At 40.5% G+C, this 25,628-nt stretch overlaps 2 protein-coding genes and 1 long non-coding RNA gene across 7 annotated transcripts in view; 2 read left to right on the plus strand and 1 right to left on the minus strand.

Moving 5' to 3' along the window:
- LOC123516854 (cytoplasmic tRNA 2-thiolation protein 1-like) lies at positions 1–16,884 on the plus strand. 4 transcript variants are annotated; one of them, XM_045276552.1, is made up of 10 exons: positions 1–185; positions 339–500; positions 3,414–3,471; positions 4,871–4,997; positions 5,476–5,580; positions 6,759–6,877; positions 7,762–7,950; positions 9,851–10,055; positions 12,060–12,119; positions 16,536–16,884. In XM_045276552.1, exons 3-10 carry the CDS (start codon positions 3,424–3,426, stop codon positions 16,841–16,843), a joined length of 1,161 nt encoding a protein of 386 aa, XP_045132487.1. In that variant the 5' UTR covers positions 1–185; positions 339–500; positions 3,414–3,423; the 3' UTR covers positions 16,844–16,884. The 4 variants fall into 4 exon arrangements, with proteins under 4 accessions (XP_045132487.1, XP_045132490.1, XP_045132488.1 ...); XM_045276555.1 differs by lacking the exon at positions 16,536–16,884 and adding an exon at positions 14,487–14,897 and having other exon boundaries at positions 9–185; XM_045276553.1 differs by lacking the exon at positions 12,060–12,119 and having other exon boundaries at positions 21–185.
- LOC123516856 lies at positions 13,369–23,789 on the minus strand. 2 transcript variants are annotated; one of them, XR_006678307.1, is made up of 6 exons: positions 23,771–23,789; positions 19,387–19,473; positions 17,443–17,718; positions 16,517–16,675; positions 16,010–16,143; positions 13,369–14,141 (listed from the first exon to the last, which is right to left on the minus strand). It is a non-coding gene; the product is annotated as an uncharacterized LOC123516856 (long non-coding RNA). The 2 variants fall into 2 exon arrangements; XR_006678306.1 differs by lacking the exon at positions 23,771–23,789 and adding an exon at positions 20,664–20,787.
- Positions 23,790–24,341: 552 nt separating this feature from the next.
- LOC123516988 (paired mesoderm homeobox protein 2B-like) overlaps positions 24,342–25,628 on the plus strand; it is a 124,815-nt gene continuing 123,528 nt past the window's right edge. Inside the window, 1 exon segment of the mRNA XM_045276795.1 lies at positions 24,342–25,191. Within this exon segment, the coding sequence (XP_045132730.1) occupies positions 24,894–25,191 (298 nt within the window). The 5' untranslated portion in view covers positions 24,342–24,893.

Below are 25,628 nucleotides of genomic sequence, written 5' to 3' on the forward strand. Positions count from 1 at the left end.
AATTAAGGCACAGGTAGAGATAGCCAGGTAGGTGTTGCATCAGCCAGCGCCGTAAGGAAGGCTGACTAACTGACTGGCTGTCCCGCGAGGTAAGGCAAGGCATGACCATTGCGAGACTGGGAACTGTCGTCTCTGGTTGCCGTGGACACTGAGTCGCTAACACTACACGAGGGACATAGATTAAGGTACGTAGGAGTCACGAAGGAGGGAGGGTGGCTAGTAAATGATGGTAATAAGCTGTAATTAACAAAAACCAAAGATCTCTTCCTTGACTACAACAATCGGACCTTCCCAGTGCCCATACTCGCTCAGACATTCTCTCTCTCCTTTCACGCCAGCCTGTTGTCCTGCTGGCCTGCTGATAACACGGACACCTGTTACGCCTTTCATAGCCTAGCAGGACTTCCCCAGGGCTTATAAGGGCCACTAGATCTTCGCATTCCAGAGAAGGTTGTTGGTGTGAAGACTGACACTGCACGGGTTAGCTTACACCGTTCAAGGTAAGGAGTCATAGGGGGCCGGTAAAATTGGTGGGAACAGGGCATAGATAATGAAAACTAGATATCTTGGTAAAGTTTTACAATAACACCAACAGCTCACTTCTGGATGAAATGAATGTTTGGTTCTTCTAGAATATGCTCCACGCCGATCTGTATAATACGTATAGCACAGTGCAGTATATGTAACGTGTTTAACCGTCAGTGAGAGTTTTGGTGAGTGCTCGACCTTATGTCCACAGTAATAAAGTAAACATTCTAGGTATATACCAGAATCTAAGTCCACAATTGTTGTTTCCGTTTTGCTTCCCGGAGCACACTGAGTTAGGTTAGGTTAGATTTTTTTTCGGAATGCCATATCTTGCCTCTTTTGGCTCACCCCCCCAAAACCCCCGATTCCCCACAGTCCTCCAAGCTTGTTGGGGGAGAGGAAAGGGGGGGAGCAGTAGTTCTGTACTTTTACTGAATGTTTTCTTGTAGATTTCTACCTTTTGTGAGTGAATATGCACTTCATTTCCCTCGCAAATCCGTTTTTTTTTTTTTTCCTAACACCCCCTTCCCCGTCTTGTGGAAACACAATTTTGCGGTAAAACTAAACATTTTTTTCTGGCATATTTTGACCTGTTTTGAATGAATCTGCACCTAACCTAAGCTAACCATACCAAACCTAACCTAAGCATTCCAAACCAGACCAAACCAAACCTAAGCTAAACCTAACCTAACCTAGTGTCAACCAGGGAAAATCGGACCGTCCAATGAACCGGTACAATTCGGACCGCCTCATTCTTATTTACAATAAATTCATATATAAATTTCTTTTTGAAGTTTTGAGCATTTCACGATGGAAAGTAACTATTTTCACATTTCTTGTGCAGGTTTGAAAAAAAAAAATTGATACAGGAAAGAAATTACAATTATATGACTGAAAGCACTGAATCGTAGCCGAAAAAAAAGTGCGGCAAAGTTTGTTTACCAAATCAGCGGTTTTGGCGAACTTTGTTGTGGCGGTCAGACGCGGCTAACTATCATCTTCCAAATTGATGATTATAGTGTGTTTTACCTCTACTTTAACATGATTTCATCAGCAATACTTTATTTAGCTTCGTTTTCTCACAATTAACGCTCACTTTTTGGTATAATTTACCCCGGTAAGGAAAATGCGGCTGGGGGAAATCGAACCGGTAGTTTTTAGTTTGTTTATATTTTGAGAATATGCATTAATATTTTGCCCTGTGCCATCTTTGGCTTATAAAGGGGATTGCTTAGACTCATTATATACCCAATAATGATTATTAGGATAATTAGGGTAATTTAGGGAAATTTTTAATGAAGACTATAAGCCTATAAAGGACTTCAAAAAGCTAGGAATTGTCCGCTCACACTCTCTCTACAGGCTAGCGAGCGATAGCGAGCTCAATAATCTATAGAAAAATGAATGTGGAAACCAATGAGCAGTATTTTTATACAAAAAATCAGCTCCCTGTTGCTCGCTAGCCTGCAGAGTGGGAAGGAAAATTAACGTGACCAGTCTTTTGACACCCTGAGCCTATACCCTGTTTTTACTCAGCTGATCCTCTTTCGTCTGCTAGAGTGCCCATTAGTAATATATATGCATATAATCTGCTTATTATATGCTTATGTATCACTTCATAGGGACCTTATAAAAGTACCTTTCACATTCAGAATAAATAATCTTCTTACTGAATACAATAACTTCAAGTGTTACACCAAAACATTGGCTAAAGTAGCCAAGTAAATGAGTAGGCTATGTAGTCTATGAGTAACAGTTTTTTGTTCTACACTGTTTCTTGCCATTGATTTTGTTATTTTGAATGTGAAAGGCTCAATGTTTATGAAATAAAACTTTTATTTTTGAGGAATTATATCCATTTATATATATATATATATATATATATATATATATATATATATATATATATATATATATATATATATATATATATATATTTTTTTTGCATTTATAAAGGGTGGTTCAAATTACCCCATGGGTGGCTCAGTTTACCCCGGTGGGGGTTCACATTACCCCATTTTTTTGATAACTGTGAACCACACTTATTACTTCAAAGCTGAAGAATCTGCTATGAATGATTTTTTTTTTTTTTTTTTTTGTTAGTGATTTAAAGGCAATAACTTGCTTATGTTTTCATAAAATTTTTGTAAGTTTATCTTAATAAATGTGGGAACAGTATCAAAGTTTGTCAAAACCTGGTCCAAATTACTCCGGACACTAACGACACTAATCAGGGAATAATTGACCTGCCATCTAGGTTCTTGTGCAGAACTAATACTTTCAAATGTAAATCCTAGTGGGGTTAAAGATTGGTTCTGAAGTGTCCCATAAGATTTGGGTCATTACAAAGTGACCACATTCCATTCCATACCAAAAACCAACATACTAAAACACACATTCCAGTAATTAAGCCAGTGCAGGGTTCAGTGAGTGGTGCAGGACAGGGCTCACTGGGCTTGAAGAAATCCAAGATGCAGTACATTCCTGCAGCTGTTGGAGCCATATCACACTTATCTCATAACTATTTTTTTTTTGTCCTTATGACAAGCCACAGTGTGCACCAAATAATTTATGAATTTCATTATTGCAAGTGACACAGATTTATTATAAGGAATACCATTGACTTGAATTGATATGTTTTCCACAGAAATAAAGTCATTATTCAAGTTTTCATCGGTCTCAACATGGGTTTTCTTATGCTACTCATTCTAAATAGTTTGAAGTCCATATATATATATATATATATATATATATATATATATATATATATATATATAGATAGATAGATAGATAGATAGATAGATAGATATATGCCTTATCTGTCTAAGAAATACGAGTAAATTTTTATATTAGCTAATATTTAGAAAAAAAATTCATTTTTTCAGGGTTGCAGCCATGCCAGTGAAGTGTACTGCAGATTGTGGGAGAAATGCTGTTTTAAAGGTGGGGAACCATATTTATTGTTGAAATTCCTCTCAAGATTATATAGGGAATATATATACACTGGCTGCAATAAAAAAATATACACAAGAAATATCTGTGTGATATGTTTACTTTTTGCTTGTATATTCCTGGGAACTAAAAGTGGTGGTGTATAGCCAGGATCACACCACCATTCCCCTAACATCCCACCCTTCAGTGAGCCGCCTGAGTTCTGTAATAGAGGAGGTTATGTATGCTGTTCCTGAGTGACCCTTTTTTTTTACTTTCTCCAACTTTGGCGCCCTTTAACTCAGGATGGGGCGTACCAAGCTTAGTATGGAAGAGAAAGCCAGGGCCCTTACCTTAATAGAGCAGGGAATGTCTGTTATTTGTATGGCTGCTGATTTAAAAGTGACAAAGAGGGCAATCTACAACCTGAAACATGCTGCTGCCTCCCCTATGGTACCATTTAATCAAGAAAAGCAGGCTCTGGGGCTGCCAGGAAGACTTCCACTCACACGGACAAGATCCTACAGTGAGAAGTGATGAAAGAGCCATCCATTTCAGCCATTGGCCTTAAAAAGGAACACCCAGAGCTACTGAAAAATGTTGCTTTAAGAACAATACAACATTGGCTTCAGAAAGTCCTCAAATTGCCAGCTCGATATGCTGCTAAAAAAGCTTCTCCTCACGGAGCCCATGAAGAAGAAAAGGCTGGAATTTTGCAAGAAATACAAGGACAGTGGCTGAACATCATGTTTAGTGACAAAAGCACATTCAGGCTGGTCAAGGAAGGCTCCAAGATCATCTGTCACCCCAGTGGTGTGTCAAGAAACAACCCATGGTACACACTCAAGACGGTGAAACACCCAGACATTGTGATGGTGTGTGGTGCCTTCAGTGGGAAAATGGGAAAGGGTGGACTGTACTTCCTCCCCAAAACGGTTACTATGAAATCAGGTAATTATATTGAGGTTTTGAGGGAGCTCACATTCTGGGACTTTATGACTGTGATTGTCATGCATGGTGGTGCTCCCTTCCACAGGTTCAAGGCAGTGAAAAGTTTTTTTTGATCAGAACATTAGTGTTTTGGAGTGGCCTGGCAATGTCCTGGACTTAAACCCTAATGAGAATGCTTGGAGGCACTCAAGCAGTTGTGGGGTGACAATGAGTCCCTCTCACTTGACTGACCTTACTAATTCATTGCTGAGGAGGATCCAATTTGTACTGAAGAATAAGGGGAACATGTCTAAATACTTAGTGTAGCATCAAAATGAAAATGAAAGGCCAGTAATTTTTTTTTTTTTTTTTTTTTTTTTTTTATTGCCCCTAATCCTTAGCGTGTACATTTTCCTTACGGCCACTGTAAGTTGATGGCCAAGTTTGGATAGATGAATGATATTTAAAATTGCTTTGCCAGAGACCAAAGACGGGAGATGCGCTGTGTAAGGAGTGCTTCTTCCGAGCCTTTGAGGAGGAGGTCCACCACACCATCACGGCAGCAAAACTTTTTGTGCCCGGCGACTATGTTGCTATTGCTGCGTCAGGTATTGTTTGAGAAAGACAAATTATTTGTTGTGGTTTTGATATGATATCATGATGTCTCACCTACTCTTCTTAGAATAAGGTCATTTGGGCATAAGTAATGGCCAAACTCTAAATTGTTGGCAAGTATAAATCTAATTGGGTTTTCATTCTAAAGGTTGCTTGTTTTAAACTAATGTTTATATTTGTAGTTTTCCAAAAAATTAGAATGCATTCACTTACAGTAAGAGTTAAAGCTATTTTTATTAATCTGATTTAAGCCTCATTGCACATGTGTTTTATTGTGGATCGCATGTGCTGACAGTTGAAATGTTTCTTTTAAGAATGATTTTAAGTTTCTAGTACAGTAATCTTTTGCAGCAAGAAAATCACAAGAACTATTCCTGTATATTTATTGTCCCTCTGACAAATAAACACAGCACTGCTTCTGTATACAAGTTTTTGGTGCTATATTTATTAATTAGTTGATTTTCCTTATAGGAGGCAAGGATTCCACTGTGCTGGCTTATGTCATGAAGCTTCTCAATGATCGGTACAATTATGGGCTGAAGCTGGTGCTGCTCTCTGTTGATGAAGGAATCACTGGTAAGGAAGTGCTGGCCAGGCTAGGGCTTGTTGTTGATCAGTTTAAAAATGCATCTAGTGGTGTGTGATGTTCAGCTCAGTTATCATAAAAACTGTTGTGTATATATATTTGTGGATTTATGTAATGACAGTTTGCAAGAAAGTGCAGATGATGTATGTGTTTAAATGTTTTGAATATGTTAGAGATGTGGTGAATAACAAGTGTGACAAATTAAGTCCTCAAGGTCAGTAATTAGGATAGGAAGAGAAATAGAAGGTTGAAGCTTAGTGCTTGATAAAGTTATTTGAAAAGAAGTAAGAAGGAATTGCTTCTGAAGTAGAGCAGTACATGATTGGAATAGACTCAGTAATCAGGATATTTGGGTAGAGTTATTATGGAACTTTTAAAGAAGATTAGACAAATGTATGGATGAAGAAGATAATAGATGGTAATAGGTAGGTGTGTTTCATACAGGGACTGCTGCATGTAGGTAATGGCTTCTTGTAACTTCCCTTTGTCTTATTTTCTTATGTTATTTACAGAAAGTAATATTCATATGAAAATTCAGATTCATGAAAAAATAAAGAAAAAAAAATGTAGAATGAATTTAGTAGTGTGTGGAAATGTGTTTGATATGAATGAATAAGAAATTAAATAATAAATTATTTGATTGCATCAGAGGGATATAGAAGTTGTGAAATATGCTTCAAGTTTCTTGCATGTTTTGTTTAGGGAATGATTAATGCTTGCAAATATTTGTATGGTGAGGATCAGTGTAGTGGTGGTGATGTAGTGAATCACTGTGATAGTGTGGTGGACTGGTGGTGTGCAGCAACTTTATCAGATCCAGTGAAATGCTGAACAGAATATTTATTTCTTAAATTTTGAAGTTGGGACAAAACTGATGTTGAATGAGTAGAAAGAGGGGGCAAGTTATGAATTGTGTGTGTTTTCCTTGTAAACATCAATATTTATCACCAACAGATTGAGTTACCAAGCATTGTAAGCATATCAAGAAAATGATAAATAACTAGATTAAATAGAAAATTAAAATACCACCTCCATTTCTAGGACTCCAGCTACTCAATGCAAGAACTATACAGAGGAATTGGGAGTGGCCTGCCAGTGTTGTGTTTATGTGTGTGTGTGCATAGAATTTTCTCAGATTTTTTGTAACACACGTTGTGGGTGTCCTCAGGTTACCGGGATGACAGCCTAGAAACAGTGAAGCGCAATGAGCAGCAGTATGGAATTCCTCTCAAGGTGGTGTCTTATGAGGAGCTGTATGGCTGGACCATGGATCGCATTGTGGAGCAGGTAAGGTCTGCTAATGTGTATTTGTACAAAGCACAGAGGAGTAAAACTGAAGGGAAGATCACAAATAGGATGGGTGGACAGTGTGAGGAGAGCTTTGGATACACAGGGAATACATATATGATGAGTAAGGTAGGATGATTGTAGACATAGGTGGGCATAATAATTAAAAAAGAATTATCATGATTACCTTATTGGTGATAATCAATAACTAGTGTTGAATTTATTGCCTTGTAACTGAGGGTTTAGGTCAGTGAGGGCATTGCAGATGGCTGCATTATTATTATTATTATTTATTGTTATTTTTTTGTGAGAGCTTTTAACACTTCTTGTAATTCTAATGTTAAGCTTTACATATGAAGAAAATTGATCTGTTGCTAATATCTTGGAATGTATTTATATTTTTCTGGTGTTCTGCAAAAAGCTTGCTTAATGATAATTTACATGCAGTGTATTGAACTATCATCTCATTGTTTATAGTGAGTTATGTTCCTGGATTTGTTTTTAACCTTTTAAACATTTATTTGACACCATTTCACAAAGACTGGAGCACTAAAGCAACAATGAAACAGATTAGTAAAGTTAGATTGTAAGATATGATAAGAAAAGGCCTTGTAAGCAAACAAAAGTAAGGAAATATGGTGTGTGTGCAGTGCGAGGAAAGCCCAAGAAGACACTTGCACATACCACCTCTTGTGTGTTGGCCACCCTACTTCACCAACCACATAGTCCCACCACCACCACTACTCACATGATAGAGAATACTTGGTATACTTAGGTTATACCAATTTCCACATATTGAATTCCTGCATATTGTATTTTTAGTATATATTTTTGTTTTCTATATGTGTTAGGTGTAGATCTTAATTACGCCGTAAATCTTGCAGACAGGTCGGCGAAGCAACTGTACATTCTGTGGAGTGTTCCGGCGGCAGGCCTTGGACCGGGGAGCTGCCCTGCTGGGGGTGGACAAGATAGTCACAGGACACAATGCAGATGATATTGCTGAGACTGTCCTGATGAACATCCTGCGTGGGGACGTGGCCAGACTGCAGAGGTGTACAGCCATTGTTACGGTCAGTGATGTCCAGTCTTGGCTTCCGTAGCTGCTAGATGGTCTTATGATCATGGTGATACAGATCGTTGTTAGAATTTTGATAGAGTTCATTTGTATTTGTTTTTATTGTATACATATATACTACGTACAGATTCCACCACGTAACTCCTCGGCAATCCTGGCCATACAATTTCTCAGTAGCAACACCTGGTAGCCCCATACCAGGTGAAGGCTTCATTGTTCTTTTGATTGGTTTAACCATCTTAAAAACTAAACCTTTAGGCTCCACCCACTTCACCATCCCCTCCTGGACCATGCCCCATCCTGCTCTGTGATCAGTGTCATCTCCCTCTCTACCATTCTCCTCTGTGTGTGTGTGTGTGTGTGTGTGTGTGTGTGTGTGTGTGTGTGTGTGTGTGTGTGTGTGTGTGTATATCCTTACACTGTTCCATTCCAGAGTACTCTTTTGTTCCATCTCATTCTTCCATATATTCAGTCGTATCCACTTCATTTCTCTGTCTATCTCACTCTTCCATTTCTTCACATCACATTCAGTTCCTCCTCGTGTCGTGATCCATTCATGCTCATTTTGATTCTTCCCACTCATTCTCATCCTCCATGTAACTTGTAATCCACTTCTCTTTGTCATTCTTGTGCACCTCTTTTTCCATTTGTTTAAGTGTTGCTTTTATTTGTCTTTCTCTAAAGATGTTCTATCCCATGTCACCTCTTAAAACTTCTGTTGCTGTGTACCTTGGTGCATTCAGTGCCATTCTAGCTACTCTATTCTGTCCCACATCTAACTTGTCAATTTCACTTTCATTCCATGCAGTCACATCCATATCACACATTATACTGGGGATGGCCATGCTCTTCCACACTTCTCTCAGCATATCATATTTACTTGTTCTCATCCTAGCTGCACTTCCCAATTACCCTACCCACTGGCTCACCAAACATATGTTTTCAGTCTGTTTTTTCACACCTATTTGGACTCACCCACGTCCCCAAGTACTTACATCCTTGTGCCTGTTTCAATTCATTCTCCAATTCTTCATACCGCATTGCTTTCATCCTCTGATCTATTCATTATCACCTTTTCTCCTCATCCACAACATCCAACAAACTTTAAAACTCATCTGCTGACTCACTCATGACCACTACATCACCTGCATAAAGAAGCACATATATCTTATCATTCCGTACACTTACTCCTGCATTCATTCTTCTCAGTTTAGCTGCTGACTTCTCTGTATACAAGCTGAAAAGGGTTGGTGACAATATACATCCTTGCTTAACTCATCTCTCACTCTTCTCTCAGCCTGTTTCTATATCTCCTAGTCTGTATTTAGCTCTGGTATCGACATACATGCCCTGTACTATGTTGATTATCTTTTCACTCGATCCAATCTTTCCTAAGACTCTGCCTAACATTTCTTGATCCACGCTGTCATGTACTTTCTCTACATTAAAAAAAACTTAGATATAATTTATCTTCATCTTTTATTTTCCTCTCATTCAATTAATTCACCACAAACATAACCTCAGCTCTCCTGTCCACACGGAAACCATTCTGTTCTTTGCCTAACACTCCAGCTCGCTCAATCCATTTACACAATCTCAACACTGCACTGAACACTTTACCTGCTGTACATGTTAAATGCCAAACATGATCTTTGTTACTTATGAGAGTAATATTTTGAATTAGTGAACATCAGATTTAATTTCTCATTTAGTGACCCAGGAAAGGTAGTCAATTTAGATCTGTAATATTTCTTTATGAGGTGTCACAATTACTATATCAGTTGATACTCTGAAATGTGCTGCTTTTCAATAATTAAAAGAAAGCATGACTTCCTTATTTTTCTGGATTATTTTCAGGATTAGCATGTAATACCAGACACTGTTTTTTTCCTCAGGGTTCAGAGGGAGTCATATCAAGGTCCAAACCTTTCAAGTACACTTATGAGAAAGAAATTGTGATGTATGCTTACTTCAAGAGGCTTGACTACTTCTCAACAGAGTGTATCTATTCCCCAAATGCTTACCGTGGCCATGCTCGGGTGTTCCTCAAAGATTTGGAGAAGGTGCGGGCAACCTCCATCATTGATGTAATACACTCAGGTAAGTTTGGGCTTGAGAGCATGGGAGTTATTTCAGAGATGTACAATATTATTAGAGATACATAAAATTTCCAAGATAGAGAAGAGAAAGGAAGATAGGTTGTCTAGGTGGAAAGGAGGTCAATATGGTATAGCTTTTATAAAGAAGACTAAAGAATAGGGAGGAAGAAGATGGTCATTAATGCCAGCAGAAATCTTTTTTTATGGATGCAACAATATAATCTGTGTGATGTGTAGTCCCAGGTCCTTCCCAGTGTATGTTGCACTGGCTCTTTCTGTCATGGCCATTTTCTTTGTTGTTGGGAGTTGCAAAGACGAGGGTGACATGGGAGAGGGGGTGTGGGTTGGAGGGAAGGGGAAGGAAAAAAGCGAGAGGTAGGCTCTTAATGTCATTGATGCTGAAGGGATGGATACAAGGAGTGAAAAATAAAAAAAAAGTACAATAAAATAAAAGTAAAATTTATTTAAACTATATGGAATAACAATAATCTAGTCTTTAAAGTTAACCTCCGGAAAAGATAGATTCCTGGCTCTACAATATAAAATTTGTGAAATAAAGAAAATTAAAGTAAAGTTAAAGTTAGTGAATCTTGAGAGTCCTCACTAGAATGACAGCCAGCCAATGAGTCTGATGCAGAGAATGGGGTAGCGATTAGTAAAGGATCTGACTGTATTAGGAGGCAGAGGCAACTCTAGCTAGAGACCATGTGATGGTGGTGGTGACTGCAGCAGCAGCAGCAGCAGCAGCAAGAAGCCAAAGGATCTAGTGGGATGATAGTCAAGCCACTTGCAGGATAATGGTAACTCTGGTCATCAAATTTTATCAAACATTTTCCACATGCCATTTTTAAATAAAACAGATTATTGAAGGCAACACCGTGTAAGAGCTGTTCCAACACCTGCTGGACAAACACTGCAAATAATGCACTGCAATCTCAGAAACATATTGAAAGACAAGGATCTGCCAATCCCAGCCTGACAACATGTGAATGAAAGGAAGAAAATCTGTAGCCATTGGATAAGATCTTTGTGAGGAGTGTGCAGTGATACTTCCATGATAGGCTGCAGTATCACAGATATTGTACCTGCAAGAAACACCTCTTCACAGTTGCTCAGAAAAAAATGAAAATGGGATCTGGAGACAAGGAGGAAAATACATCCTGTGGTCTGATGAGAAAACATTTTCAGTCAGAGGAAGCAGTTGGTAAAAGAGTGTATTGCAAGCCTGACTGACTCCCATGCAGCTCAGTACACAGAGAGGGCAGTGAAGCTGCCTGCATCATGGCTGGTCTAAGGATGTTTCACATATTACAGTGTTTGTGAACTTGTTTTACTGGCAAATGAAAGAAAGAAAATAACAATCTTGTAGACTGTGTCCCAAGAGGCTAAAGGACTGCATCAAGCACCAGGGCAACACTACGAAGTACATCTAGATGGTTGGTGAGTGTTACTTTAATTTATTTATTTATTCATAACCATAAAAATCAAGCTCATGGACTGACTTTTCACACAGACTGAGTGTTGCCGTTGTTCCCATACTGGTCCTGCAGCAACTCAGGCTCCAGTGAATCATTCTTCTCTATCTCTTAGATAAAAAATAGTCTAGATAATAAGAAATATTGAAATGCATAGAAGAAAGTAGATCTTTTGTTGATAATTACAATAAGTATAATTATGAAGTTTCATGAGGTTGATTATCTTATTTAATGTACAGTAAGTTAGCATTTAATGTGGCAGATCTACCAAAACTATTGATCCTACTTATGATGTATGTGAAGACTCGTGTTGGATAATGTATATATATGAATCTATTTCATTTAATGTTGGCGAAGTTTAATACAAGAAAATGGCCTCATAAGACTGAAATAAATAATAATTGAAATAAATAATAATTGCAAATATACAAGGATTAATGCAAAAGAAAATAATTTAAGTAATAAATTTCTATACATAAAAAGACCCCAATTAAAATTGAGTAAACAATTGAAATGTGCATTTTTTTCAGAAGAATCATGGTTTCATCCAACCTTGCTTCATAGACATCCAGTCCTGCCACTGTCTGTTGGTCAGTACACTTTCAATCCACAGTATGTTTTTGTCTGTACTCCATCTTTTTACCTTCATTTATGCTCCAGCTATCTTAGAATTTGCTCCCACTTAGGCCACTACCGCCCCCCCTCTTCCTCTCTCTCTCTCTCTCTCTCTCTCTCTCTCTCTCTCTCTCTCTCTCTCTCTCTCTCTCTCTCTCTCTCTCTCTCTCTCTCTCTCTCTCTCTCTCTCTCTCTCTCTCTCTCTCTCTCTCTCTCTCTCTCTCTCTCTCTCTCTCTCTCTCTCTCTCTCTCTCTCTCTCTCTCTCTCTCTCTCTCTCTCTCTCTCTCTCTCTCTCTCTCTCTCTCTCTCTCTCTCTCTCTCTCTCTCTCTCTCTCTCTCTCTCTCTCTCTCTCTCTCTCTCTCTCTCTCTCTCTCTCTCTCTCTCTCTCTCTTCTCTCTCTCTCTCTCTTTCTTTCTCTCTCTCTCTCTCTCTCTCTCTCATTAATAATGTTCTTTAAATAGTTTTAATAGTAAAATGAATTCACTACAAATATTTTTTGGCAACTTCAGCATGTTGTAAAAACCAAGAATTCAGATCACTATTGACCTGCAGCTCAGTTATCATTCATTATTTTTATTTCTAGGACTCTCTCTTCCTCTCTCTCTCTTTTTAATAGTAAAATGAATTCACTACATCAAATATTTTTTGGCAACTTCAGCATGTTGTAAAAACCAAGAATTCACATGTGTAACTTCTACTGATCACTATTGACCTGCAGCTCAGTTATCATTCATTATCTTTATTTCTAGGAGAGACTAGCCCCATGAGTTGTCAGGGTGTGCTTCAAAGTTATGCATTTCCACATTCATCAGACTTCCACACATTGATCTGTTTGCTATGGTAGTCAGGGGTATGCTGTTTGCTATGGTAGTCAGGGGTATGTTTAGTACTTCAGCTCTTTCATGAAGGAATATGGACTGGAAGTTGTATAATTCAGTGCCTTTTGGTGGAAGCTTGCTGTGATGTTTTTATCATGAATCCCAAAGGAAGACAAATAGTGTATTTTAAAAGTGCTTTATAGCTTTCAGGAATTGCATTTTTTTTTTTTTTCATGGATGGTGACACTCAGTAACAGTTAATCTGTTTTTTCTCTTCTTCAATAAGCTGCTGATGGGGGGTGGATTCACTAGTCTCCAGTGTTTCTGCACCACTTGACCAGAATCCTGCCTGTCTGAGAGGGTGATGGAAATGGGCCGCAAATGGTCTAAAGAAAAGGGCTTTCAACGCCTTAATACAATTGTAATTGTGGCTGAAAATCTAGAAATGGCATCAAAAGGTCACAAAAATGTGTAATTACACAAGGGCAGTAAAAGCCCCATACCCATACAAACTTTAAAGTCAAAAATACTCTTTTTAGACTCTCCAGAGATTTTGATAGTTATTATATATACATTAAAAGATAGTTAACCCCATAAAACCTTTAAATTCTCCATTCCATTACAAACTAAGTTTTTATGGGGTTAACTATCTTTTAATGTATATATAATTACACTATTTGACAAATAAAGTCCTTTTCAGACATTTTTTTTTTTTTGTCACATCTTCCCCTAAAAGTAGTAATATTTTTTCATAGTCCTATTTAGGTGTTTTCAGGATATTTGGGACCCGTTTTTACTGTCTCCATTGGTGAGGGTAGGCTGGGCATCCTGGGTAGGCTGACTGTTGGTCAAGTGGTGTGTTCAGGAAGCTGTTCAATCCAGACCACAGTTTCTTGGGGAGCCACTTTTGTCGTCTTCAGTAGGAATGAGCTAGGGAGGCAGGAGGCTGGTTCAAGTGGTGCACTTTGGAGGCTGTCGAATCAAGGTCCATAGTCTCTTACGGAAACTACTGTTGTCCCCCTCCTCAGTAATAAGCTCGGACATCATGGACAGGCTGTATCTACTATACCTCTTGTTCCTCTCCTTGATGTCCTGTGTACTCACTTGTCACCTCTTCCTTCCTGCTTCCCATGTCACTACCACCACTGGGCATTGTGTTGAGAGAGATACTTTCAACCTGGAAAACATTGTGGGTCTAATAAATGTTTGAACCAATTTCATTATCTTATTACATAATGGATGGACCATAAATCTGGTCCATCCATTTACTGACTAATTCTTTTTCATGTACACTTCAAAGTAACTTTACTGACTAGATAACCACACAAACAATTCTGCACCCTGTACTGAGTGTATTGAGCCTGTACTGTTCTGCAGTAAGTCAGGCATAAAAACAAAGTAAGGTCTTCATAAATGTAATTTAGTTTAATGAGCTTAATTTTTTTTAATGCAAAGTTAATTAATTATCTGAACATCACAACATAGTAAGCATGAAATATTAATCCTACTATGATCTTTACAGAGCATGGAATGAGGAAACAAAAAAGCAAGAGAACTATTTAACTAAGCAGAGTGAATGCTGAGGTAGCAAGACTGCAAGAGCTATGGAAAGAATGCTTAGAGAAATGACAAGAGAATTACTGGGAGAAATAAAGGGTGGTGGAAGGAACATACAAGGAATGTGCTGGGAAGGAAAAAGGAAACAAAAATAATAGGAACAAAGCAGATCAAAGAAGGACGAGATGGAGTGCAAAAGGGCAAATAAAGGTGGATGTATGTAAAGCAGTGGCAGGGTTGAAGGCAGAGGCTTGTCAAGAATTGTGTGAAGAGCTGGAAACACCTGAGAGAGAGAGAGGAAACAAGAACAAGTCAACAGAGGATGTATGTACATCATGCAAAATATATGAGGGATGCAAGTCGTACACACCAAGGGATGAAAAGATGAGAGAGATAGAAGGGAGTGAGGACAGTATGGGAACACACAGTTGTTTAAAATTGAAGTAGAATTACATCGGGGATCAGTGTTGAGTCCGTTTGTTTCTTATTGTTTTGAACACAATGAATAAATAATCTGAGGAGATATTATGATGAATTGTGGAAGTTTCTATTTGCTGCTGCTGATCTAGTCAAGGAAAGACAGACAGAGAAAAGGAATGAAAGTGAGTACAGAGAAGACAGGTAATGGTAAGCAGCAGAGAAGGACGCAGTCATCATCATATTGGAAAGTGGCACTGTTTTTAGGCCAACTCTCAGACCTACGCAAGGGCACTGGCAACTAAGTGGGCCTTTTTTTTTTTTTTTTTGTTGCTTTTACTCAGTTTTGCCCTCTTACTTAAAAAAAGTACTTTTATGTGGTGCAGAGACATGGTCACTGAGGAAGAAGGAAGAGGATATTCTACAGAAAACAGAGATGAAGATGGTGAGATGGATAGTTGGTATCTCACTGTTGCAAGAAAGTGAAGAGATATAAGAAGAATGTGTAAGTGTAACATGAAAGAAGGCAAGAGAGGCAAGGTAGAGATATTTTGGACATGTGAAGAGGAGAGATGAGGAGGAACCAATGAAGAAGGCAATGCTGATGCCAGTTATACAGGAAGAAAGAGTGTTGGTAGACAAAGAATAAGATGGAAAGACTTGCTGAAGTGTGACATGAATAAACTTAGACTACAAGAAGAGGACACAATGAATAGAAACAGATGGAAAAAGTTATCTTGAGCTGCCGAACCTACTTCACAGTGGGAATAAGGCCATAAGAAGTCCTGAAAGCTCAAAAGAATGAACAAAAGAACGAAAAACAAAGAAGCCACCTGGCCAGGTAAGGCAACACTGGAGGCTTAGAAGGCCCCAAGAGAAGGAGTGGGTTTACTGTGGAAATTGATGTGCAGGATAGATAGAACAAGAAGAAAATATTCCAGATGAGTGGAGGGAGTGTGTGTTGGTGCTTAGCTTATCTTCATTGAAAACAGCAACTATTGTAGATATTGATTAAAAGCTGATGAAGAATTGATACTTTTGTTTAATGTGCTACACAATGTAAAATACTACCTTTATCATTTGAAGAGGCCTGACAACAATAAAAGTACTTATGTGCCAGCCTTTGTATCACTCCCTATCCTTCTTTCGTCCACTGCAATATTGTCGAACTCCCGTCTCCATACTCAGCCGTCCACCACGTGTATCTGGGAATTATTATTCCATGTTGAAATATTTCGAGTTTATGGGGGAACTTTTTTTTTCAAATGAATTGCAGCATTCATAGGGAAAGTGTTAGCTTCCATTTGTATTTTTAGATTTATCTATATACAGATTTGATGACCTGTAATACAGAAATGATGACTTATGAGCACTGACTGAAAGTTAGAATTCTTTGTGTACATGGAACTCTTAGCTAAGTATCAAATTTATATTGAAAGTAGTACTTTAATTGCATGGAAAGAAAAAAAAGTCTAATGGTCTGCTATTTGAACAAGTTCATTTCAACTATGAATGCACACATTCTATAATTATGGAAACCATTATTTAATAAAAGTGATTAAAATGCCATACACTCACCCATGTTATTCCTCTGCAGGTGAAAGTTTCTCGGTACGTGAGGGTGTGAAGATGCCCACCCAGTCCATTTGTGAGAGGTGTGGCCATGTGTCGTCCCAAGCGGTGTGCAAAGCCTGTGTCTTGCTGGAAGGCCTCAACAAAGGCAAGCCAAGGCTGGGTCTGGGGAAATCATCAAAGGTTGAGGAGCATTTGGCAAGGCAGTCCACAGATTCCTCTGGCACCACACAGACACCCACCGATGCACCACACACTGCACAGCCATCACACACGCCCTCACGCTCAACACACAGTAATACCCTCAGGACTTTACATAGTTTAGACTTCTAGCACTATATTTATGAGAGATTTAATAAATCTATCTTCTGAAACCATTATATTTTTGTAGAATTAAACCTCCATAAAGAAAACCCTGAAAAAGGTGAGCACTATTGAGTCATGAGTTCTATAAATTTTGTTGACAATCTGATTAGCAATGACAAAATACAAAGCTTTGTGCTCTGTTGAACGGACAGATGACATACAAAATTTATGTAAGAATGAAAATGGGAGTCTACATATGCATGTCAACAAAAATTAACTTCAGCAGTCACAATAAACGATTGAATGAAGCATTTCAGAATCTTCCAACTAAATATTGCAAAGTGAAGGTATCTTGACATGTGCAAAGCCATAGTGTTAACATGGAACTAAAGGTGCATGTCACCAAGGGCAAAACACCCTCAATTATTTAGAAACAACAACAATAATTATATAGACTAATTTTATACCAATATATGGGTTGTGTGGGTTGTGTTACAAGTCTCTGGCTCAATGGCTGGGACTTGGTCTAGGATCAACTGACAGCACAGTTGGCTGCTGCTTGCCCTTCTCAGCCCTCTATCCAGTGTCAAGTGTAAAGAGCCATGTAGCAAACATCGCCAGCTTACATACGCCACCTGCGGTGCATAGCGTGGCTTCTTCCTGGTGTTCACCCATCCCATCTTCAGAAGTTCGGAGTAAATGGAGGTGGACCTCGACCTCAAAACTGCTGCCGAGAATGAAGTCAATGGACAGCGGAGGGAGCTGCCAGAGCCAGGCGCTTTCTTTGTTTTCTCCTAGTGCAGCCTGGACTTGCTAAATCCAGATGTGGGATAAAATTGCCAGTTTTCCCAAGGGTGAAGCCTGAGTTGCAATGGAGTCCTCTATAGCAATGTGCACCAGCTCTGAAAGTGACACATGAGATTTATCAATACCACAGCCAGCAACAGCTAGGTAAATATGAGCCATCTTAGATATACACAGTCTGAGACCGAGGAAAAATTATGGCCACACTACACCTAGAATAAACACTTTTTGGACGGTGTCTGGTTCAGTCATGATAGACAGGCTGGCTGAAAGATCTGTACTGCAGTAAACATTAATATAAGGCAAGGAAAGTACCGTTATCATTAATTATACGTAATTAAACAAGAGGAATGCAACACTCACACCTTATTTATTGCAGAATAGAAAACAGTTTACACCTAAGAAAGGGCCGGGAAACTTGATAGCAAAAAGTTTATTACTATTACTTGTGTCTTATACCGCTCAGCCTTTCTCTCTCTCTCTCTCTCTCTCTCTCTCTCTCTCTCTCTCTCTGTCACCACAAGGATGAGATCACTGACACACCTTTAAAAGTGATTGTATTTACATACTGTCCGAAAATGTTAGATAAAGGAAACTTAAAAAAGAAAAACCATGATACCGGTATTTCTAAGAACATACCAACATATCGGTATTAATTTTTCGTATCAAACCGAAACGTATCGGTACGGTTCGCAATACTGGTAATATCGGTACCGACAATTTTTTTCTTGGTGGTTGGTTGATGGCGATTGACTTGCTTTGATGCCCTGTTTGATAATGACAAGTTACGCTCCTTTAAAACACGTGTCATTGCGCGCATAAAAAGATACCGGAGAGGTCTACATGAACTTTTGTATTCGCCTTTCCACCCAGTTTGTGACAGATTATTTCTGGACATATATCCTGACGTGGCTTCCCTTCCTACCGCACCGTAAGAGCACAATTACCATTACTTATATAGGCAGGTACAAAGGCTAATTAGTGATAAACTGTACCGATACTATTGCAGCTTCAACCAACACATCACACGTTACTACACATTTTTACGGTCTAGATCACTTTTCTAGCAGCATTTCTAAACCCCATTTTACCTTATCGGAAATGAATGATAACTTCAGGACAGAATTTAGGTTAGGTTAGGTTAGGTTAAGTTTGGTTTCCCTACCCCTAAATCCCTGCTTTCCCAGGAGGTCCCCAAGCTTGTTACACAGAAAAATAAATATAAGATAGACTATATTGGTTGAAACTGCAAATTTACCATTGTACCCACATTTTATCAATTTTATTCATCAATTCCCCAAAAATCTGATGCCTACAGCTGAGGACAAGGCTACATGGTTAGTTAAGGTTATATTGCAGTATTATGGGCGTTACTACACTGAAGGTTATATTGCTGCATCAAGGGCGTTACTACACTGAAGGTTATACTGCTGCGTCGTGGGCGTTACTACACTGAAGGTTATACTGCTGCGTCGTGGGGTTACTACACTGAAGGTTATATTGCTGCATCATGGGCGTTACTACACTGAAGGTTATATTGCTCCATCATGGGCGTTACTACACTTTAAACTAAACCAGCAACATGGCTCCCTAGTCACTTAAGATCATGACACACTGCTCCGCTCCATACGATACAAATTCCTTGTTCAGATATAATATACATGCATGGAAATTAATAGACCTCAGTTTTTCCCCACTAAACCCCAAAGCGAACACGTAAAATTCAAAAGCTTCACCACCAATAAATAAATCTTTTCCTCACTTACCAACCGATGTCTGCTCCTCACCACACGCTAACCACACGTGGACTAAGCACGAGGCAGAGGCAGAGGCAGCTGAACCGTCCCTGCATTCTGAAACCACGAAGCAAACTCTTGAAACACTGACCCTTTAATCAGATGGCGCCGCGTTGCTTATAAGCCATCTCCACTATTCAATACATGCTCTGCTGGGGGCTATTGGTCCTTGCAAATGTGGTCATGATTTTTGGCGGTAGTTTAGCAAAGGATCCTACATGAATGGGAAGAATAACATGATAACACGACTAGTAGTATCTTGTGAGGGGATGAACCTGTTGACTCTTGACCTCACTAACGACCACTCACTCCTATTGGAATAACTAGTATCAGGTTTATTAACACAACAGTAATTAGTTACCATGACACAGGGATCGCAATACATGAACTTTTTTTTCAGTCTGTTGAGTAATCGCTTCTCTGCAACAAATTTTTTTGTTTTTCCTAATCACTTGTTTCGGTATAAGGTTCATGAATCTCTTTCTCTCTCTCTCTCTCTCTCTCTCTCTCTCTCTCTCTCTACATTTTTCTATCTATCCTTTGTAACTTCTGTGCTATATTCCCAAAACATCTCCGTCATATCTATTACTTTCAACAACTGAACGTTAATTAGGTTTTCAAAGACGTTTCTATGATTCTAGTGGAAGTCTAATGAAAATTCTGTGTACTATAGTTGACTCAAGCTGACGTCCGCTGATTTGCTGAGAGTCTGTGAGCTGTCGGGTTTTATTGTAAGTTGGCCAGCAGGATAGAGGACGATGATAAAGGGAAACCAAGCACAGTGGGCGTGAATGACAAGGGTTACATAGGGTTACTTGATTTCTGATAACGGCTGTACCGCATCACTGGCATACGAGTACTTGATCTTCTTCCTCCTCCTCCTCCTCCTCCTCCTCCTACGAGTAATTCTCTCCCTACAGCCCCTTCCTCCTCTTACACGTGATTCTGGTTAGCTGACTACGCATCTTAAGGCTCTCCTCTCCAAATATATCAATAAGTCAATGTACAAGTTTTCTTTTTCTTTTTAAATCAGCACTTGTTCCTTAACCCCTTGGACCCCAAAGCGCGCAGGGTTCCACTGTACGAGTACCACGGCAGCCCCTTGAGCTAAAAGAGTCAATCATAATTTAGAAATATAAACAACTCTTGGCTTTTAACTGAGGATATTACTACACACAATAGTTAACTCACTGGTTACTTGAGCTAACCGACAAAACCTCCTAAAATCATTCAGTCTTAACACCTACCATGGATTACAGAGGCCGTGTTACACCGTATTTCAGGAATGACTCTCTAACAAACAAATGAATAAGGATAATACTTTGACGGAGCTGGTTTTCGACACTCCACTAATTGTCATTATGGTCAAGGTGCAAAGGCTGATGACAAAGGCAAGTGGCTTGGTGAACAAACTTGCGCAAGGATATAACAATAGTGTAGGATTCAAAGCGTCGAGACAAGACTCCGAAGCACTTCACCTTGTTTCACTCATCTTACAAACCTCATTTACACTTCCCATCAATCTCTATACTTCATCCTTTCACTACAATGCTCATCCTCTGCTAATATTTAAGACCACTATGAGAGAAATTGCTTATATAACCATAGAGGTAAAGAAAGAATGAGTTTAATCTCTTCAGTACCAGGACGCGTTTTCATATTCATTCTAGTTACTATTTTGGCGACTTTATAAAGCTTCAGAAACATATGTTAGGATTAGAATAGTAAAGACTCTGACCATTAATCTTTTGATCTCCATAGATCCTTTTTAGAGTAAATAAAATCGACTAATCATGCCCTAAAATAACGCTAAAAATGCGTCTCGATGTTGAAGGAGTTAATTTTGCCTTCCTGAGCTACATAATACCTAACTCGATAAGCTGCAACACACAAATACCAGTTGAAAAAGCTGTTAAGGTTTAAGAGAAAAGGACAACAAATTTTTAGCATTGAAAGGACATGACACTTTAAACTTGTCTTCCTGAGCTACATAATTACCCAGTGAGCTGTAACACACAAACACGACTTCAAAAAGCTGTTAAAGTTTATGAGAAAAGGACAGCAAATTTTTAGCATTGAAAGGATTAAAACACTTGACACATTAAACTTGTCTTCCTGAGCTACATAATTACCCTGTGAGCTGTAACACACAAACATGACTCCGAAAAGCTGTTAAAGTTTATGAAAAAGGGAAAATAAACTGTAGCATTGAAAGATTAATACGATACGTGACAGTTTAAGCTTGTCTTCCTGAGCTACATCATTATTCGATAAGCTGCAACACACAAATACGAGTTCAAAAAAGCTGTTAAAGTTTATGGGACAAGAAAAATAAATTGTAGCATTGAAAGGGTTAATTCGAGACATGACCTAGGCACACTCTGAACTCTTATTTACAAATCTAAACGGATGAATTAGGATAAGTGTTAAAAGATTGCATATAAAGTGATGATATGAAAATTTTTTTGTGTAGTATAAACCCCTTCAATACTGGGACACATTTTTACCTTGAGATTTGTGTACGATGAGCGCGTTTTATTGACATTAGGAAGAGTCTATGGATGTTAGAAGATTAATGGCCAGAGTCTTCACTATTCTAATCCCCCGCATAAGTTTGTGTAGCTGTGTAAAATTACCAGTTAGTAAGCAGAATGAATATGGAGACGCATTATGGTACTGAAGGGGTTAAGAATATTGATACGATACCTAACCTACTCCACTACAACATACACCCACTACGCTAAACTCCATTTACGTAAACGAACCAACGGAGGACAAGTTACAATGTTGCTCTTTATTTGTACAACACCCTTTTGAGTTGCCAAGAGCCACCGCGCAACACACACACACACACACACACACACACACACACACACACACACCCGGTAGTTCATTGGTTAGAGCGCTGGCTTCACAAGCCAGAGGACCGGGGTTCGATTCCCCGGCCGGGTGGAGATATATGGGTGTGTCTCCTTTCACGTGTAGTCCCTGTTCACCTAGCAGTGAGTAGGTACGGGATGTAAATCGAGGAGTTGTGACCTTGTTGTCCCGGTGTGTGGTGTGTGCCTGGTCTCAGGCCTATCCGAAGATCGGAAATAATGAGCTCTGAGCTCGTTCCGTTGGGTAACGTCTGGCTGTCTCGTCAGAGATGCAGCAGATCAAACAAACAGTGAAACACACACACACACACACACACACACACACACACACACACACACACACACACACTACGTACGAAACAAAACATCAACGTGCTAGATTGATTGTGTTGTTGGTGTTGCTTCCTCCGTGTCTTGTTGGAAGTTAGGAAGTTAGTTCACCTTTTATATTTTATCTATTTTTTTTCATTGACAAAGAAAAAAAAAAGTCCATGTGTGTGTGTGTGTGTGTGTGTGTGTGTGTGTGTGTGTGTGTGTGTGTGTGTGTGTTGCAGATACTAATGTTAGGGGAACAGATAAATTTAATCCGTAATTTCCCAAAGGAGAACTCTGTCCGGATCTCCCTATGCAGAGAGAGAGAGAGAGAGAGAGAGAGAGAGAGAGAGAGAGAGAGAGAGAGAGAGGTGCAGGGGTCCGCGTTGGCCAGCTTCCCCCATTCTCTCTCTCTCTCTCTCTCTCTCTCTCTCTCTCTCTCTCTCTCTCTCTCTCTCTCTCTCTCTCTTCAGTAGGTAGACATGTTTCTTCACATCCATCTATTACCAATTACGTCTCCCCTCTTGTACTGTTGTGCTCCCTTCATCTCCTCTGCAGCGTCGCCGTCAGCCTGCCACAGAGGGGACTGGAAATAAGGCCAGGCAATGCGGTGCCAAATGTGCTGAAGACTCAATTTGTTCCTCTCTCTCTCTCTCTCTCTCTCTCTCTCTCTCTCTCTCTCTCTCTCTCTCTCTCTCCACATGCGTAATATACACACACACACACACACACACACACATATATATATATATATATATATATATATATATATATATATATATATATATATATATATATATATATATATATATATATATATATATAGATAGATAGATAGATAGATAGATAGAGAGAGAGAGAGAGAGAGAGAGAGAGAGAGAGAGAGAGAGAGAGAGAGAGAGAGAGAGAGAGAGAGAGAGAGAGAGAGAGAGATGGGAAGGGGGAGAGGAGCGGAGATAAGAGTGGAAGGGAAGGGGAAACGATGACACAAGAGAGAGAGAGAGAGAGAGAGAGAGAGAGAGAGAGAGAGAGAGAGAGAGAGAGAGAGAGAGAGAGAGAGAGAGAGAGAGAGAGAGAGTATATCAATAACCATCAAACAAGAATACAATCCCACTGGTCTGCGAAAACTTTCCCTTTACCTTTCTCTCCTGATATTTATTCACCTGTCAGTGCAACAGGAGACGGGAGAGGCGTGCGGCGCGGCCAGGCCAGGGCAGGGCACGGGGAAAGAGACGAAAGGAGGTCATGGCAGGTCAAATGCGAATTCCCCAGGACGAAACAGGCAAAGGTAGATAAGTTGTGCAGGAGAACTGATACTTTGAGTGTATTCGCTGCGATATAAATCAGTGGCGGGGCTGTGGTGATGGTGTGCGGTGGCCGGGGGCGGGAGGAGGGGCTGCAAGGGGAGTGTGGATGAGGGGAGCGAGGATGAGGGGTCCCAGCTGGTGGTGGAGGCGGCAGCGGTGGCGGTGGTGGTGGTAGTGGCGGAGCGTCCAGCCCTCTCCAGCCATCCAGCGGACCAGCTCAGCCCAGCCATGGCCTCGGCAAATCCTTCCCCTCGTCGCTCCTTCTTCGTCAGCCGAGGCGCCTCGCTGTAACACGCTGCAGGTAGTTGAGGATCCCATCGGTGAGGAGCCTCCGTCAGTAGCACAGCGGAGGGGTGAGGACGGGCGGACGGGCGGGCGGACGGGCGGGCGGGCGGGCGGGACGGGAGGGAGGGAAGGAGGCGCGGAGGCAGGCGGTGGTGGTGCTCGCCGTGTGTTGCAACCCCTGCAGGTTCTGTCCAGACCACATTGTCTCCAAACTGGAACACGCCTCTTTTGCCGCGGCTCCTCCTTTACCGGACTTTTGGCCAACGGATGCTCCGCTTTGGACCAATATTTCCGCCCAGTATTGATCGGCGGGGGGCGGCGGGCCAATGGGCGGGTGTGCTGGCCACCTCGCTCCGCCCACAACAATGGCCAGGCCTGCTGGGTTGCCGATGGCCAGGGTACAAGTGTGTGTGATTATTGAATTAAGCTTATCATTTGATTTCTCGGCGTGGTGGTGAGCACACGGCACTAAGACACCGCCACTAATATCATCACTAATAATTTGATATCATCTGTAATAATTTGATAGGCGCGCTGATTCAATTAGGCGAGTGACTTGAGGAGTTGCATTAATAACACAATTAGAAGCGGCCCGCCACCACCTTCTCACCTGAGGACTGTCCGCGTGGTCGCTGGCGGCGGTGTGGTCGGCGGCCTCCGAGTTCTGCTGAAGGTGCAGTAGCTCGCCGCCAGGATGGACTACGCCTATCTCAACCAGGCGGCGGCGGCGGGGTTCGAGGCCTCGTCATGCAGCCTGGGCGGCACGCTGGGCGGCTCCATGGACTCCAGCCACGCGCCCTACACCTACGGCGACCTCACCTCCTGCTCCCAGATGCCCTCCGCCTACCGCTACACGGGCGCCGGCATGAGGGGCTATAACACCGGCGTGGGAGTGGGCGTGGGCGTGGGGTCCCAGCAGTGTGGCGTGATGGGGCGCCCGCAGGACCACCGCGCCATGTTCCCCGCCTCTGTCACGCCCGTCAACCTGCAGAGTAAGTATTCCTAATCAGGGTTGTTCCTGTTGGTGTCAGTGTTCACGTTACTGTTACAGCCACCGCGCCCTTTTTCTGAGTCTCTCCTGGGTCGCGTTCTTCCATCACCATGGGGCAGACGGCGCGCTCATGTACAGAGGGACATTTAGGAATATCTACAGTGGTGGAAGAGGCGCTAAACTAACAAAAAAATACGTTACCTGAAGAACAAAATGTCAATCATAATAATCTAATGGCTCAAGTGGCGAAGTTTCTCTACTCGTATTTTACAATGGCGATAATTTTGAAACCAGGAGCGAAGACCTACACGAGCTATACATAAATAAAAAAAGTTTAACATCAGCTACAGCAGTGTCACTCAAGGACGTGTCTGGCAAAATTCAAAGAGAGTCATTAACCTCATTCTCTTAAGTTCAGCAGACGAATGGGGTAAAAAC

This window comes from Portunus trituberculatus, chromosome 41, assembly GCF_017591435.1.
Source record: "Portunus trituberculatus isolate SZX2019 chromosome 41, ASM1759143v1, whole genome shotgun sequence".
Classification (NCBI taxonomy): Eukaryota; Metazoa; Arthropoda; class Malacostraca; order Decapoda; family Portunidae; genus Portunus; species Portunus trituberculatus.

Bases quoted from the DNA above. Each gene is read 5' to 3' on its own strand.
- LOC123516854 (XM_045276552.1), top strand. From the start codon at position 3,424: ATGCCAGTGAAGTGTACTGCAGATTGTGGGAGAAATGCTGTTTTAAAG. The intron at 10,056-12,059 runs GTAAGTTTGGGC...CATTTTTTTCAG, and splicing joins CATTGATGTAATACACTCAG to AAGAATCATGGTTTCATCCA. The intron at 12,120-16,535 runs GTCAGTACACTT...ATTCCTCTGCAG, and splicing joins AGTCCTGCCACTGTCTGTTG to GTGAAAGTTTCTCGGTACGT.